We start from the raw sequence: 16,466 nt of genomic DNA, 5'->3' as shown, positions 1-16,466 counted from the left end.
CATGGGCAGGAAAGGAAACCAATGGAGGCACAGAGTACAAAACAACAGCATAAATTAAGTTCTTACCATGATCCTTGTTTTTATACAGCCATTTGTTTCCATCATCCGTTAGCAGCTTGTCTTGACCAAAGGCAGCATTAACAAATCCATTCACAAATGATGAGGCTAGATTCATCCGAGCTGAATCTACTTGTGATCCACTGCCTCCAAATCCTATAAAAGACATTCTAATTATTATAAACATACCAAATTACTTGTTTCAAAAATTAGACTGGCTGCTTATTAACTCACTGTTATTTTCCAGGTGGGTCTTGTAAATGTCATCTGGCACCTTGGGCTCCATAATATCCAGCTAAGATGGAAAATAGTTAACAAAATTAAAATGATAATTAAAAAAAAAAAAACACACACACATGTAATACAAACACTTATCGGGATTTTTACCTCACGAGCCAGAGCCAGGAAGTTACTGTTTAGCTGAACATTTGACATGATTTCTGTTAAATCCTCATACTCTTCCACATCCTCATTCAGACTAAGATAGACTCCATGGCGGCCTAGCATAAACGCCATCTGTTTCTGTATAACCCTATATAAAAATAAATAAATACAGTCTAGATGTACGAAAATATTTCAAATCCGTTTACAAGAATATAAAAAAAAAAAAAAAAAAAAAAAAAAAAAAAAAAAACCAAAGCTAACTTTCAAATAGATGAAAAAGAAAATAGATGAAAAATAATATCCATAAAATCATAGATGTACTGTTTTGAAGGCTAAATGTATGAGTTGTACAGCCTTAACCACAAAAGATGGTTTTCCCCATGTACTGTATTGTATGAAATGAAATACATAGCAATACCTAAGTCACAAAACATAAAATACCTACAGATAGTCCCTGAATTACGTTAAGTGTTAGGTACCTTAACATGCCAGGTCCTACCCAATAAAAAGGGTGCAAATAATGTTTCAACGTCAGTTTAATATGGTCAGTTAAAAGTATAACTAAAAAGGCAAGAGAGTCAGGTTTTTATTCCCATTGGGGAGATTTTCCATCACTTCCTTTCCCAAAGTCATAGCAGAAAGTGAAGGGAAATCTCTCTGTGAAAGAAGTCCCCCCTTAAAAGAGAAGTCCAGCCTGAGCTTTTCAAATATGTCACAGGAGTGCAATTCGTTTTGCACTCCTGTGACCCGTTTTCAGTCGAGAGCGGTCTGATGTCTGCTCTCCGCTGACGTCTCTGCCATCAGTCGATGCAACGCGCCATCCCGACTTCCCAAGTCTGGATCCACCAGCCGTCTTGATTGATGGCCATTTCAGCGAGCCACTGAGACAGCTCATTGCTCCAACGAGCGTGGAGAAGCAGACCAGGAGCGATGCTGACAGTCAGCATCACTCTGCTTGGGGAGGAGTGAGAACAGAGCCATCAGCGGTGTTCGGTGGCTCGGTTCTCAGTGCAGAGACACCGGGGGACAGCTGCAGCATCGACCTGACTCTCCTTCCACCGAGGTAAGTAGGATTAGCACCAAAAAAAAAAAAAAAAAAAATCCGCCGCAGAGACCACTTTTATCTGAAAGCGGACCGCCCACTGAAGAAGAGGATACCGGTGTTATGGCAGCTAGCTGCTGCCATAACAACGATACTCCTCTACAAAGTAGGGACGTAAAACAGCGGCGGGCTGTCTGTAAGTGGTTAAAGCATTTAACCCCCCAAAACATAAAAAAAATAAATGGATCCTGCTCCTTTAAAACTTATGTGACACAGTATTTGTCCTGTGTCATTTGGCCCCCTGTAACACCTAAAAAACCTGGCCGATCCTGCCAGTTTCTCCCCACCCCTCTAATCTGACCACGGTGTATCGTGGCTGCTGAGACCAGACACCGCGGTCCCCCCGCAGGCCGCATGCTCACGGCGGGTGGACAGAAATTTAGGCCACGTTTTTTGCGGCCTGCCGCGCGCTCACGGAGGAGCGGCCAGAAAACTAGGCCACAGCCTACTAGGCCTTGTGGTGGCCCCCCCCCTTCCTGACCAGTGGTCAGTTTACGTGCCTATCAGCAGCCTACTATCTGCTCGTGTGTGTGTGTGTGTGTGTGTCCCCTCTAACACTAACCTGTATACACCATCAGCACTGCCTTTCATTGCAGTGTCCCCCTCTGTGAATGAATTATAAATGCTGTAAATACCTGAATTTAAGAGCCACAATTGCGATCACATGACCAGCCAGCTCTCTCCTCCTCCCCTCCAGACTGACATCAGTAGAGGAATCTCAGCCCCACCTGCTGCATCTCTCAGAGGAGGAAAGGAGAAAGCTGGCCAGTCATGTGATCGCAGTCTTGGCAGTGAAATTAGGTATTTTTAGCATTTATTTTTATAAATCATACACAGAGGGGGATACAATAGGAGGCAGTGCTGATAGTATATACAGGTTAGAGTGGCTTAACAACCACTTTAAGCTTTGACAACAAAACCTGGAAGCCGATAGGCTACTATACACATTTGCACCAGATTTTGCACTTTCCAGTTTTAGTAAACCTCCCCCTTAGTGTCAGATCATTAAGCAACCCATATACACTGCCTGGCCTGCCTGCCCCATGGCAGATTATTTGATCACTGAGTAACTCGTCTACAGTCAATGGCCTGCCTTTCAGTCCACCCCATATCGATGAAAAGTATTGCATCTGGTGCAGATGGTCCAACCATGGTTATCACTCCTGTCCTACTTTATAACAATGAAAAGGACTGCAATAGGTCCAAAGGGGCCACTTCATCTGCATTGGCACTGCCTAACCTATTAGACACTCCTAAAACCAGACAGACCTCCTACAAGTGCTTTTTCTTTTGTGAAGTGATAGGCCGTTGCACAGTTTTGTCCAGTTGCACTTTTACTGCAAAAGCAAACCATGTGACTGGCCTATCCGCACAGCCCCCAGGTCTCTACACTGCTGCCTAGGTTGCCTTGTGGATAAACAAGCTCTGCTTACTCGACAATCTACAGAAGCAACAAAGAATTGTAGAGCTATGGGCAAAGAAGTTATTTGCGGTTTAGATAACATCAGGTTACCAAAAAAGGTACTGTTACAGTTTTGTCTGTACACAGAAAATCAGTTTTAGATACAACTTTTAGATTAGTTAAACAAATACCTAAAACACAAATCAATAAAAAAAGTTTTTTACAATGGTCATAATTTTAAAAATAGAATACACAGAAGAATAGACTTACACATCCTTGCAAGAAGTAAAGATGTCCTCCACTAGTTCCATATCGTTCAGCATCAGAGCAAGGCGTAGTGCCTCTGGATAACGGTTAAACTTGCGGAAGATAGAAAGTGCGCAGCGCAAGAGGGAAGAGCTCTCTGGCTCTGGGACATAACTCACACAACTGAATGAAAGATAAAAAGGGCATCATATTAGCCACAATCCCCATAAAGCACTAAAGCAAGAAAAACAGACTGATCAAAATCAAACACATAATTTGTCAGGTATGCAATGCACAAACTAAGCAAAACATACATTCACTAGAAATATCAATGCCTGATAAAAAAAGATGAACTGCTCTGCAGAAAACAGTATCATGTGCTTGCAGTGAGCCAGAAACATTTGCATATTCTCACCTGGTCAAATAGAGGCAAACTTTAGCATAGGCATTGTCATCAATGTATTTTTCCAGCATGTCCATTTGTTCTATCTCCATAAGAAGGTCGCAAGCTTCATGCTCAGCATTGTGTGCCATATTATATGGGACAATTTCCTTCACTAAAGTCAGCAGTGTATCTCGCTGAGATTTATCAGATTCCTCCACTTCTTGCCATTCTTTAGCGACCTCACCAGATAAGTGCCTATAACAGAATATACAGGTCAGCAAGAGTGAATAAGAAACCTACAGATACATCACTGCTTTTCACAAATATCCTGATAATGTAACAAAAGCACAAAACAAAAAGTTAACTGGTCCCACTAGCCACCAATGAATTCAAAGATTTTATTGTTCAGAGGCAACCGAAGACAGTGCTTTATTTGCATCTGCTTTTCTGGAAAAAAAAAAAAAAAAAAACACTTACATGTAATATGTTAGAGTATTTAAATGCAAGGTTCACTATTTTACCTGACATATTCATGCCCCCACGAGGCCAGCTCTTCTTGTGACCCAAACAGTCTGTACTTCAGGCATTCTCTTTCTCCACTCATAGTCATAGCGAGAACAGAAATTATATCGGCAGCAAACCGCTGTAAAAGTAGAAAATGCAATTCTGAAAGTCACATTCTTGATACAGTACTCCTTCACATCAATGCATAGAATATGACAGTACCCTTAAATTCACTACATTGTAACATGGACTACAAAAAATATTTGCTAGTTATAGTAACGCAACTTAAGGTAAGTGTTCTTTATCACTTTTAAGGTCCTGTTCACACCGCCTGCACACTAAAAGCTTTAGCACGCAGTTTGATGCATATTTCAGCACAACATATGGTTTACTTTTTTTCTTATATCTTTATTTGAAGTGATCAAAGTGACACATAATTCAGGGCCCCACACAGCTGTGTGGAGCATTGAGCTGCTGTGCAGTGACATATGGTGCCTACCTGTGTGCTGCGGTAAAACGCTACGTCTGCATTTTACCGCAGCTCATTGCACCTTACCTCTGGGATGCATAGCAGTGCAAACAGGGCACACAAATTTTTTTTTTTTTTTTTAATGGACCCTAGCAGTGAGTGGCGTTTATCCAGTGCAGAAAACCGCCAGACGCCGCACTGCGTGTGAACAAGTCCTAACAAAGCTAACCATTAAATAAAAATCGAGGTTTCAAGAATTATGTAATGTTGTCCTTTTGCACTCCGAATACATCCAAGATAATCATTTATGTTATCTGAAGTGGAGACAAAGTGTAAGGGACTTGCATATTGCTTTTGAAACCACAGCATAAATGGTGTAGACAGCCAATGGGCAATACATCATATTACAAGAATGTGGGTACATAATCAAATGCATTTCTTTTTTCAACACGTAGACACAGACACATACACAAAATATCTGATCTATTATCCAGCAGCCATAATTGGGGGGTTACCCATACTTGGACAAAACTTTACAAGTAATGTGACAGATTCAAACATTGCTTGTGACAACTTGGCCATGTAGGGGTTCCCTAAGGGACAAAAGCAAATGCTTACGACAATCAGGAAAGTATTCTACTCAAAACATACTGAACCTCTTGCTCACCTAATACTTTAATCAGCCACATTGGATTTTCCTGACTCACCTTGTTTTCTCCAGGGGCCATACTCTCATATATCTCCTTAAGTTTGCCATACTGTGGTCGCAAGAATTTCAGAGGTTTAGGAACAGAGGTCATGGAGGTAGTGGAGGATCGGATCTGCCTTCGCAACTCCTCCAAAGCTGGCTTATAAAGGGAGCTGTCCGTCTCCTAGAGTGGCACAACACACATAAATAAATCCTTACAAAAAGCAGTAGAAAAATTAAGTATTGTTTATCCCCATAATTTAACCCCTTTAGGGCTCTTTCACACTCTTTTCAGGAATGTGTGTATTTTCTGCATGAAAGAAAGGTTCTAGTTGGCAGAGCTAGAAGATACTGTGCTAAATATGCAACTATAGTACTCACGTTTATGTGTGTTTATAATCTGCAACCGCGTCCTACATTTTTTGTGCTTAGCAAAATGGAGCGCACATTTTCGATTGTAGGTGCAGCCGTGTGTATGGCTCAATACTATTAGTGCTGCATTTAGATCCCTACAAAACTATCTGCTCTACCTATCTAGAGGCAACCTTTTCTGCCCTGGTAAATGAGCTCTTATACAGAATACCACCATGTTTTTCATCTCTAGGCATTCTGATGTATTGAATACTGCAGGAAAAAGTGTTGTCTGGTGTGTGTGTGTGTCACAATATATATTTTGAGAGGTGAACGGAGTGAAGATTTTATTTCAACCTTTCAATGAGGCACAAGCTCATCTTCCTCAGAGCAAACAAGTGAAGCAACACAACATATATACCCTAAAACCCCTCCCATCATACACAAAGACCCAGCTCATCCACCTAGGTGTCCTATCATTTCTGCCAAGGGGGTAAGTTCTACAAACCCTGGCAATCTTTGTTGATATCTTTTTCTACAACCACTTGTGCAAAAGATGCCATCATACCTGAGGGATTCCTCAATTGTTGACTTTTTGAAACAATTGAGGACAATCCCTTTAGACTGTATACTTGCCACCTTGGATATCAAAAGCTTGTACACCGTTATCCCCCATGAAGATGGCATTGAGGAGGAAAATCAAGCCATTATGGATTGAAGAGACCACCCAATGTAGTGATATATTATATAATGGGTAGATAATTAGTAGTTATTATAATGATGTTGTAAGTACTCTTCCGCAGCAACCCAATTCTTCCAGAGATGCACTTTGACTTCCAACACAGAACAAAGTCCAAAGTCCACAGATGACAAAAATCCAACAGAGTATATAACTCAGAGTCCCATTTTTCATAGGTCTGCGCCTTCATAGTCACACACAGACAGGACCAAACTATAGACTGAATACCATGTTGTATTCACTAGACACTGAATGGCTGAGCAATTTGATTGGCCCTTTCCATTTAGGCCTTTGATATGCTTTAGTCTTTCAGACAGGTAATCACCCCCAGCCGTGAACAGCTGCAGTCATAAACAGCCCCAATCTGCACTCCCGCATATCAACATCAACAAGTCCCCTTTGATATGTGTAATTAGATTAACATATACCACCTAAACACCCTTTTGAGTCATGGAATGCCTACATTCCTAATCTGTATTCTTGCATATTAACATCAACAAGTCCCCTTTGATATACTAGTACCCTGGGAGGGAGTTTCTGCTAGGTCAATATTGTAAAATATATATATATATATATATATATATATATATATATATATTTTTTTTTTTTTTTCCCCCACATAAATCGGCGAACATATTACAACAACAAGTTCTCTTTTGAAACAAACTTCATTTTAACACCGAATTACTTCAAATTTGAAGACACCTATTTACAATGCACTGGAACATCTATGGGCTTAAATATTTTTATGCACCACTTTGAACAAGATCTTTAATACCTTCATTGTCTTCTCATGTTCTATATTACCGGCACTACATTGATGATGCTGCAGTAATACAATTGGTTGACATGGTCCAGTGCTTTACAGAACGTGGATACTCCAGGGAGGCACTTCTGAAGCATAATCAGCGGGAACCTCCAGGACAGAGTATTTTTTTTCCACGCAGTATTCAAATAGCAGCAAACTGGACTGGGTTGGCAAGGTGAGGGAGATCATGGAGGCAGAGGATTGGCATGCTGCTTGTAAAGGCACTCGAGAAGGATTTTAATCTACCTGGGCCACCTGGAGAGATCACATACATGGCTCAGTCTAGTCTAGCTTAGACATTGCATTGTTGGCCCTGGCAGACCCAGCATTTAAGAGACTTGTCCAAACGAACCAACATTCAGTGGTCGACATTACTAATGTTGCGTCCAATCAGCCAACGAACCAGGTGTGAACATTTTTGTTATGGATATATGAGCAGTAGTTCATGGTATTTCGAGAGGTCATATGCTTTAAACGATCTTTGAGTTATGTATCCTCTACTTATCGCTCCTAGTTAAGATTGGGATCCTCCTATCCTCTCCCTGTAGTGGAGGGAGGTCTGTCCACATGGACTGAATATCTGGGACATGGGAGGTATCCCCGCTATCACAACACATTGATATATCTCATAGTTTCTTTTATTGTTCTCCTTGGACCATGTAAGATGAACCTTCCTTTCCTTATTGCTTTTTTTTATTGTAATGTCAAAAATGTTAAACTAAATAAAGATTATATAAAAAAATTAGCAGCAGGCTGGCCAAAGATGCTGTGACTGCCCATTGGCTTATCATTTCTTGTGATTCCAACTTATTGGTAGCTGGGTCACCCCCACCGATTATCAGCTACCACAGGGGGAGAAATCTCAAGGACTTGTTAGTCCAAACTGAAGTTTGCTCTAGTTTACCATTCCTGGTTACCACCAGCCAAATTGGGCTGCTATCAATGTCCTGATTGCAGCACATGCTCATTGGACCGTCTTGGCAAATAGATTTTTATAAAACACAGATGTTCATGCAATTCAGAATATGTGCTCTATCTACTCCGTTGCCCACGCAGCATGTATTATGTGGGCAAAACCATTACTCCCTTTAGAGACCGCTTTAATAATTATCACCTAGCTATATGACAGACCTCGTCTTCAAGATCCTCCACGCAACCAGTTGCATGTAATTTTCTTGAACGAAACCATCCACTAATCACCCTCAAATGCATGGCGATTGACCATGTTCCTTCGCTGACCAGAGGTGGAGATTGCCTATTACTGTAATGTTAATGTTGCTGGATCTATGACTTACATCTATGAGTTACAACTGCTTCCTGTGATCCGACTCATCACACCAAGATTCTGCACCACATGATTGACTGACTGCCTCTTTGAATTTCAACCTTTCAGGGACATGATTGGAGGTAGTAATCTTAAGATGTGTGTGGTGGTCTCATTGTGAGTTTACTCGGCCCTGGTGTCCAGCGCACTTTGCAATCAGCCTGACCTTGATCCCGGCTTAGGTTTCCCCACCTTTACTAGTGGATCAATCTTCCCCTTGATGGCCTCTCCAGCCCTCCCTATATCTCTGTTCATGGTTGTGTACAATCTTCACTATTACCTATGGTCAACAGACTTTGGTTGACTTTACTATCATGTTTGTGGGAGTTTATTTTTTTACATTAATCCCCCATCAAACTGATTGGCGGCAATGATTGCACTGTGTGTGGTCTGTCCTTCAGATATCGATTGCTCTGTTGCACCACACACACGATACAATCTGCCCGATCTTGATCCTATGCATTTGTTTGTTTTCATTGTGGGCTTGGAAACAGATATTTTAATCTTTGCCACTATTTTCTATGTAGAGGTTGTATATACTGTTAATTGACTGTGTTTACTACGTTTATGTACCTTTACAATGTGATCAGTACACTTTTTTGCAGACATTTTCTGCTTTCCCTTACTCTAGCGCTCACACTTTGTTTCCGCCTATTTCTTCCTACTTGCTGTCAACTCTGGAGCCTTCTCTGCAGTGCTCTCCTTTCTGATGTTACCCGTTACAGGTCTGTGGAGTTTTTGCTCCTTATCATCCCCATGCCTTTTTCTACGACCAGTGGGACTATGCTATGGGTGTTAGCACCCTTTGTGCTCTCCTAGTTCTCAGCTCAAAAGCTTTACTGTTTTTAATTGATGACTTTTACACTTTAGTGACTTTACACTGGGTTCATGTCTGTTTTTAGACATGTATCTTAATTTGCATTCCTGGTGCCGCAGCCCCATCCCACTGTACTTTTTTCTATACACACACGTTCATCATGATCTCCTATTCAAGTCCTAAATCAGCTTGAGCGGCCATCTTGCCTAGGCAGCACGAGAATCTGTCATGCAGTGGGTTTTTTTGTCTCTTACATCTGGTCTTTAGTGCCTGCATTTGGCTTTTTCCTTTAAGTCTACTTTTTATGTACCTTTGTTGTTGTTTTGCTGTTCTCCCAAATTTGTACGTTTGCCCATTATTGTTTTTAGCAGAAATATTGACATTTACACTTGTTGGTGCCATCACATCTGGATAATGATGGGAGGTGTTTTAGGGTAAATGTCGTGTTGCTTCACTTGCTTATTGTCCTTAAGAAGATGAACTTGTGCTTAGTTAACATAAAATATTCACTGTGCATTTACCATTCAAGAGCCGTGAGTGACACTCTCTTTTGGATTATATGTACTACAGGCTTTGCTGTGCACCCGGGCCCATATTCTCTCTGATATGTGTACAGTGGCAACCATTGGACTATGAATATTTTATATATATATATATATATATACACACACACACACACACACACTTTCTGTTTATGTACTGTGTCTAACACTTTGTAGGTGTATTTTCTTGTCAACCAGTAAAACTTTGATAAAAAGAATATTCGAAAAGGAAAATAAAAAAACAAAAAAACACTACATAAAAAACAAAAAAACACGATACTGACCCCCAAACGTTCCACAAGCATTTCAAGTTCATCTTGTAGTTGCTTGTCTTCTTCAGACTGTAAAAGATAAACAAAAGGCTCATCGAGAGTCAATGTATCACATAAGAACACAACCTACTAGGCATAAACCCGAAGGTTTCTATTAATGCTCTTAAGTAATTTGATTAAAAAGAGGATACATATTATATTCACACACAAAATATGAAGCAATTTTCTATGCGCTTATGTGGAAACATCAGTTTAGAGTAAAAAAGTTTAAAGTGGTTCTGAAGGCTGAAGGTTTTTTACCTTAATGCATTCATTGCACCAAGGTAAAAAAAAAAAAAAAAAAAAAAAAAAAACACTGAGTGCAGCACTGCCTCCCAGCTCCCCCCTCCAAATACTTATCTGAGCCTGATTTCAATCCACTTGATCCAGCTCTGTGCACGAGAGCTGCAGCTTTCTCCGTTCTCTCCCTTCCCACAGGCTCAGAGACAGCAGCAGGAGCTGCACTAAACTCACCTTCCTTCTTTCAGGTTTCAATCTTCGGCTCGTCTTCATTCTTTGCCTGTTTTTAATGGCCTAACAGAAATGACGGCACTTCCATGCACATGCCCGAGTACATTTATCTCGGCAGATGCCAAAATTGTACATTAAGCTGTATGTGGGATTCGTAGTTTCTCCACAGCTGGAATGCAGAGGTTGCCTGCTCCTGTACTAATCCAAACTACTTGTACTAACTGTTTCCCCAATTCTACTTGGTGTGAACAAAATACATTTAAAATCTCTCATTATGCTCAATTATAAATAAATACTTTATTTATGAGCCTTATGTTGCCAACGGAACATGGAGCATTGGTATAGTACGGTTCTAAAAAAAAAAAAAAAAAAAAAAGTTTTAAAGTAAAACTATTTGTTATACTGTTCCTAGCACTTACCACAAAACTGCTATTCGATACAATGACGAATGTCCCCGTTTGCTGGTGGTATTTAATATGAACTCTCTACCCACAAAATGTATTATAGATCTACAGGTAATGTTTTGTCTCAGTGTAGAGCTCATACAGATGGCAGATTAGTACCAACCTCTGTGCAGAGTGCAGACTGCAGAGCCACTAGCGAAAGTGTGTACATTCACCTTGGAGCTATGTGCAGACAGCCCATAGAAGTTGGAGGCACACACAGCACTGGCACAGACACAATCACATGTCAAAGCTTGACACATGAGCAGGAGCATGGATCCGAACACAGAGGCTCCGCGTTTGGATCCGTGCACCTGCGTCTGCTCACATGTCAAACTTTGACATGCGATTTGGTCTGTGCCGGTGCTGGGTGTGCGTCCACTTCTATGGGCTGCCTGCATGCAGCTCCGATGTGGATGCACACACATCTGTCAGTGGCTCTGCATAGAGGATGGCACTAATCTGCAGTCTGAATGAGCCCTTACAAATATACTCTGTTGTCCTGTTTGTAAATATATTATTTTTACAGTAGATCATTTCTGTTTTTAATTTCTTCCGGATACCAGTTTTGTAAATATAAAGGATATGTAAATTTATTGTTCTGATCAGACATGTACTTGCTGGGAAAGCATTCTTTGGAATAGCTAAACAAGGCCTCCAAACAACAACCCCCTTTCCACTGTCAGCTGTTTTCCTGCCTGATCTGATCCTGCATTGTATCTATGCCAATCACATAGCCAGATAGCACTGGCCATACCAGTAACTTTTTCTCATATCTGTCTATGCTCTCTGGACGTACTCATCTGCCTAAACTCTGTAATAATGTGGACATACTAAGGTCACAAAGCTTACACCAGAGAAACCCTTGAAATGCTTTAGGTCTTAGGGAATACCTGCTACAATTAGTCCATCAGAGGTCGGTGTGGGAGAATGTAACATCCCTTGTAACAAAAGGCATATGACAGGTACTCTTTATGGAGAGATCTGGGGTCTTTTTGGCCCCAAACCTCTCCTCTGCCCTAAAAGCATCTGATCACACAAATATCAGTATGTTCAGATGCTTTGCACATTTAAAAAATTGTGGCATTCACACCCGGGGACATGGAAGTAACGTTGTTTCCTGTACCACAGAGGACATCAGGGAGCTTACGGTCCTCTATAATCTCTATGGTAAGCAGGGTGGATAAAAATCAATTAAAAAAAAAAAATCAGATTTTGTTTAGCTTTAAATCGATTTTTTTTTTTTATATATATCAAATTTATTTTAATAAAATGCTTTTGGAGTAAAAATCTACAGATAGTTTTCTATTTAACCATTTTAACCCTGGAAGATTTTACCCCCTTCCTGACCAGAGCACTTTTTGCGATCCGGCACTGCGTCGCTTTAACTGACAATTGCGTGGACGTACGACGTTGCACCCAAACAAAATTGACTTTCTTTTTTCCCCCACAAATAGAGCTGCTTTCTTTTGGTGGTATTTGATCACCTCTGCGGTTTTTATTTTTTGCGCTATAAACAAAAAAAGAGCAACAATTTTGAAAAAAAAAAAAACGCAATCTTTTTTACTTTTTGCTATAATAAATACCTCCTAAAAATACCGTATATAAAATGTTTTCCTCAGTTTAGGCCTATATGTATTCTTCTACATATTTTTGGTAAAAAAAAAAAAAAAAAAAAATCACAATATCATAATAAGCGTCTACAAAATAGGGGATAGTTTTATGGCATTTTTATTATTATTATTTATTTTTTTTTACTAGTAATGGCGTTAATCTGTGATTTTTATCAGGACTGCAACATTATGGTGGACACATCGGACACTTTTGACACATTTTTGGGACCAGTGTCATTTATACAGCGATCAGTGCTATAAAAATGCACTGATTACTGTAAAAATGTGACTGGCAGGGAAGGTGTTAACCACTAGGGGGCGATCAAGGGGTTGTGTTCCCTAGTGTCCGTTCTAATTGAAGGGGGAGGGGACTGTCTAGGGGAGATGACAGATCGCTGTTCATACTCTGTATGAACAGACGATCTGTCTCCTCTCCCCTCAGAGAACCGGAAACTGTGTGTTTACACACACACAGATCACAGTTCTCGGTGTGTCAGCAGCAATCGTGGGAGCCCGGCAGTGATTGCAACCACCGGGCACTCATATAGGCTCTGGGGGTGAGCAGCGTGTGCGCGCCCCTAGTGGCCACTGGCCGAAGCGAAATTAGATAACGTCGTTTCGCTCAGCCGTGCCATTCTGCCGCAGTAAAAATGCGGAGGCTGGTCGGGAAGTGGTTAAGATACATTAATAATTGAGTTTATTCAGCATGAAATGGAGCTTAGTTATAAAGTACGAGGCTGTATATTCTGCAGTATTTACATTTTTGGTAAACTCATTCAATGACTCCAAGCTCTGCAAATTTCATAGTAACCATGAGATAAAACAAAGTTCAGGAATATTCCTTTATCCCGTTTTGCAAATCTATGTACACTGCCAACTGTATGATTGAATCGGTTCTGATATCGCTGTTTTACTAACCTGACAGTTTATTATTCTAAATAGGAAACCTTCATTTTGTTGGGAAATATTAAAGGTATATAACTACCAGCAAGAATAAGTCCTTATGTTTAAAGAGCACCTGTCATTTCAGACCCATCAGGGCAGTGCCTGTTAGCGGGCATCCACTCAACTGCTGCCGCCACGTCCCTCACCTTGTTGTGTCACTGCCGCATCACCAGCCATCCCATTAAAGTGAATGGGACAGTTGGTGAGTCAACAGCGGGTCAGAGGAGCCGCTGCGGGACAGAGATGACAGTTGCTCTTTAAAAATTCTGATTTAAATCAAGTTGATTTATATCAAGCCTTTTTACTAGTGATTTAAATCAAATTCACATTGATGGTAAGCTGGCACACTCACCAGCTTTTTTTTTTTCCTCTGGCTCTTCCGGGATCTCCTGGAGAGGCATCAGCTGCCTGTAAAAGCAATCCAGCAGCTAATCAGCCATTTGGATTGCTTTAACAAAAAAACAAAAAAAAAAAAACACAAAAACACACAAAAAAAAAAAAAAAAAAAAAAGCTGGCCACCCGCTTTAAAAAAAGCAATACTGAGATGATGACTGTAGCTGCAGGTATCATCCCAGTAAAAGCACTTAAAGCTAAATGACGTAACAGGTACATGATTTGGCGTTCAGTGGATCATCTCCTTTAATGGGCGGCACAGTGGTGTAGTGGATAACATTTTCGCCTAGCAGTAAGAAGGGTCGCTGGTTCGAATCCCAACCACGACACTACCTGCCTGGAGTTTGCATGTTCTCCCTGTGTCTGCGTGAGTTTCCTCCGGGTACTCCGGTTTCCTCCCACACTCCAAAGACATGCTGGTAGGTTAATCGGATCCTGTCTAAATTGTCCCTAGTATGTATGAATGTGAGTTAGGGACCTTATGTAAAGCGCTGCGTAAATTGACGGCGCTATATAAGTACCTGAAATAAATACTTGTACAATCTCATTTATTCAGGGAAGCCTATCCCACACCCACCTAACAACTGTCCCTGAGCCACCCCCATCAAATCATTCTCTGCAGCTATTACATTTTGTACCACCACCCCCTCCCTTAGAATGTAAGCTCTATGAACAGGGCCCTCCTGTACCTTTTGTATTGAACTGTACTGTAATTGTGTTGTCCCCCCTATACATTGGAAAGCAATGCGTAAACTGTTGGCGCTATATAAATCGTGAATAATAATAGTACTACTACTACAGTCTCCTTTAGGTTTACCAAAACAATGGAATACGAGGACACACCTAAACAGTTCATTCAATATGTATTTCAATCAGGTCAGCCCTTGCACAACACAGTTGATGGTAGCTGTATACAATGCTGTACAATTAGAGTGTGTGGTCACCTTAGAAATCAGATTGTATAGTGTATAAGTCACTTTACAGATCGGATTGTAAGGTCACCATTAGGCTGTAGCTCCCATCCCAGTAACACTATGCTTTGTGCCGGGTGAACAATCATTATCCATCCTATGTGATCTCCTCTTCTAGGTGCATTCAATCAGTCCTGTGCCGTGTCATTGTTAGTACCAGGCCCCGAGGACCGTGCCCCCGCCTGTGTTGTGTATGGGCCCCAGTGACTCAGCTCTATCCCCCGCACAGCTCCTCTCTCTCTCTACACAGCACGGCCGGACTCACTCCTCAACGAGTCTCACCAATTCCTGCTCCTCCTTCTTATCCTTCACCGTATCGCGTGCCTCTCCTCCGGCCTCCTTGCCTTTACCAGCCGCGGGTGTCTGCTGACTCCGGCTCTTTTCTTCCATGTCTGCCAATGAGTCCCGGTAAAGGCGAATACAGGCCAGCCAATCCGCGCAGGCGCCGGGAGCACGCTGCAAGACGTAATGCGTACACGTACAAGCCCTGTGTACGCAGCAGAGAGCACTGTCCTAGGCTACTTCCGGGCCATGTGACTATGAGAAGCCACTTTTCCTGGAGCGCCATATTACTACTCAGCGATGGCTCTTGGCAGCCATATTTGTGCTCTCATTGTTGCGATTCATTACTGTTTGTATGTAAAGAATAAAATAAAGAATGTTTGTATGTAAAGAATAAAATAAAGAATGGCATGTTCAGGGAGCTTTAGGCCATAATGTGCTAGTATACACTGTTGTGTTAGTGCTCTCAGCTGTCACAGGTGCTTCCATCTTGACGTCAACTGATCTTTCCTCCATGTTGGGCTGTGTCATTCATAGCTCCCAACTATCCCTGATTTCGAGGGACTGTCCCTGATTTGGAGCAATGTCCCTCTGTCCCTCATTCCTCCTCATCATTTGTCCCTCATTTTGGTCTGATCTATATACATGTATATAAAATGCACTTTTTATCTATCAAAAAGTGTTTCTTAGTGCTAAACCTTTCATCTGATTTCTAAATTGCTACATTTGTAAATTCCAAAAGCCAATATAAAGGAATAGTAGTGGTTAAAAAAAGCACTTGTGGGTTTAACCAATCTTGTTTTTTTTACAATTCTCCTTTAAGTAGGCGTGACAAGGGGTGTGTCCTATTCCTGCATACTTTTGCTGATAGGTGTGCCTCATTCCCATCTCAAAAAGTTGGGAGGTATGGTCATTGGATGAGCCCTGATGATATCACTCCCACGTATGCATATGAGTCACATCATCACAGCACACAGGAGTGCTGAGCTGCGCATGCATGGACAGATTTCAGCCTGGGGGTTGATTTGCCCTGGGAGGATGGGAGTTTTTGCTTAGGGGTAAGCATGAAGATTCGTGTTCCTTTTTTTTGGTGGGGGGGTTTGCTGGCACGTAATGTTCATACGTCCTGGGAGGGATTTGTCATGTTCACCCTGGGCTCTAGCTGACCTTGTCCCGGCACTGAATACGAGCCACTGTGAAGATAGGCACAGCACTGGA

At 41.4% G+C, this 16,466-nt stretch overlaps 1 protein-coding gene across 1 annotated transcript in view; it reads right to left on the bottom strand.

The window, feature by feature from the left end:
* PSMD2 (proteasome 26S subunit ubiquitin receptor, non-ATPase 2) overlaps window positions 1-15,454 on the bottom strand; it is a 45,451-nt gene extending 29,997 nt beyond the window's left edge. Inside the window, exons 1-9 of the mRNA XM_073626598.1 lie at window positions 15,249-15,454; window positions 10,103-10,159; window positions 5,257-5,421; window positions 4,098-4,219; window positions 3,607-3,831; window positions 3,216-3,374; window positions 445-589; window positions 292-352; window positions 67-213 (exon numbers count right to left, since the gene is read on the bottom strand). Of these exons, the coding sequence (XP_073482699.1) occupies window positions 67-213; window positions 292-352; window positions 445-589; window positions 3,216-3,374; window positions 3,607-3,831; window positions 4,098-4,219; window positions 5,257-5,421; window positions 10,103-10,159; window positions 15,249-15,356 (1,189 nt within the window). The 5' untranslated portion in view covers window positions 15,357-15,454. The remainder of the gene's footprint in view (window positions 1-66; window positions 214-291; window positions 353-444; window positions 590-3,215; window positions 3,375-3,606; window positions 3,832-4,097; window positions 4,220-5,256; window positions 5,422-10,102; window positions 10,160-15,248) is intronic.
* Between the last annotated feature and the right edge of the window lie 1,012 nt (window positions 15,455-16,466).

Source organism: Aquarana catesbeiana, linkage group LG04 (genome assembly GCF_042186555.1).
Source record: "Aquarana catesbeiana isolate 2022-GZ linkage group LG04, ASM4218655v1, whole genome shotgun sequence".
NCBI classification, from domain to species: Eukaryota; Metazoa; Chordata; class Amphibia; order Anura; family Ranidae; genus Aquarana; species Aquarana catesbeiana.
The sequence above is the reverse complement of the archived record's forward strand: the minus strand, read 5'-3'. Positions and strand labels throughout refer to the sequence as shown.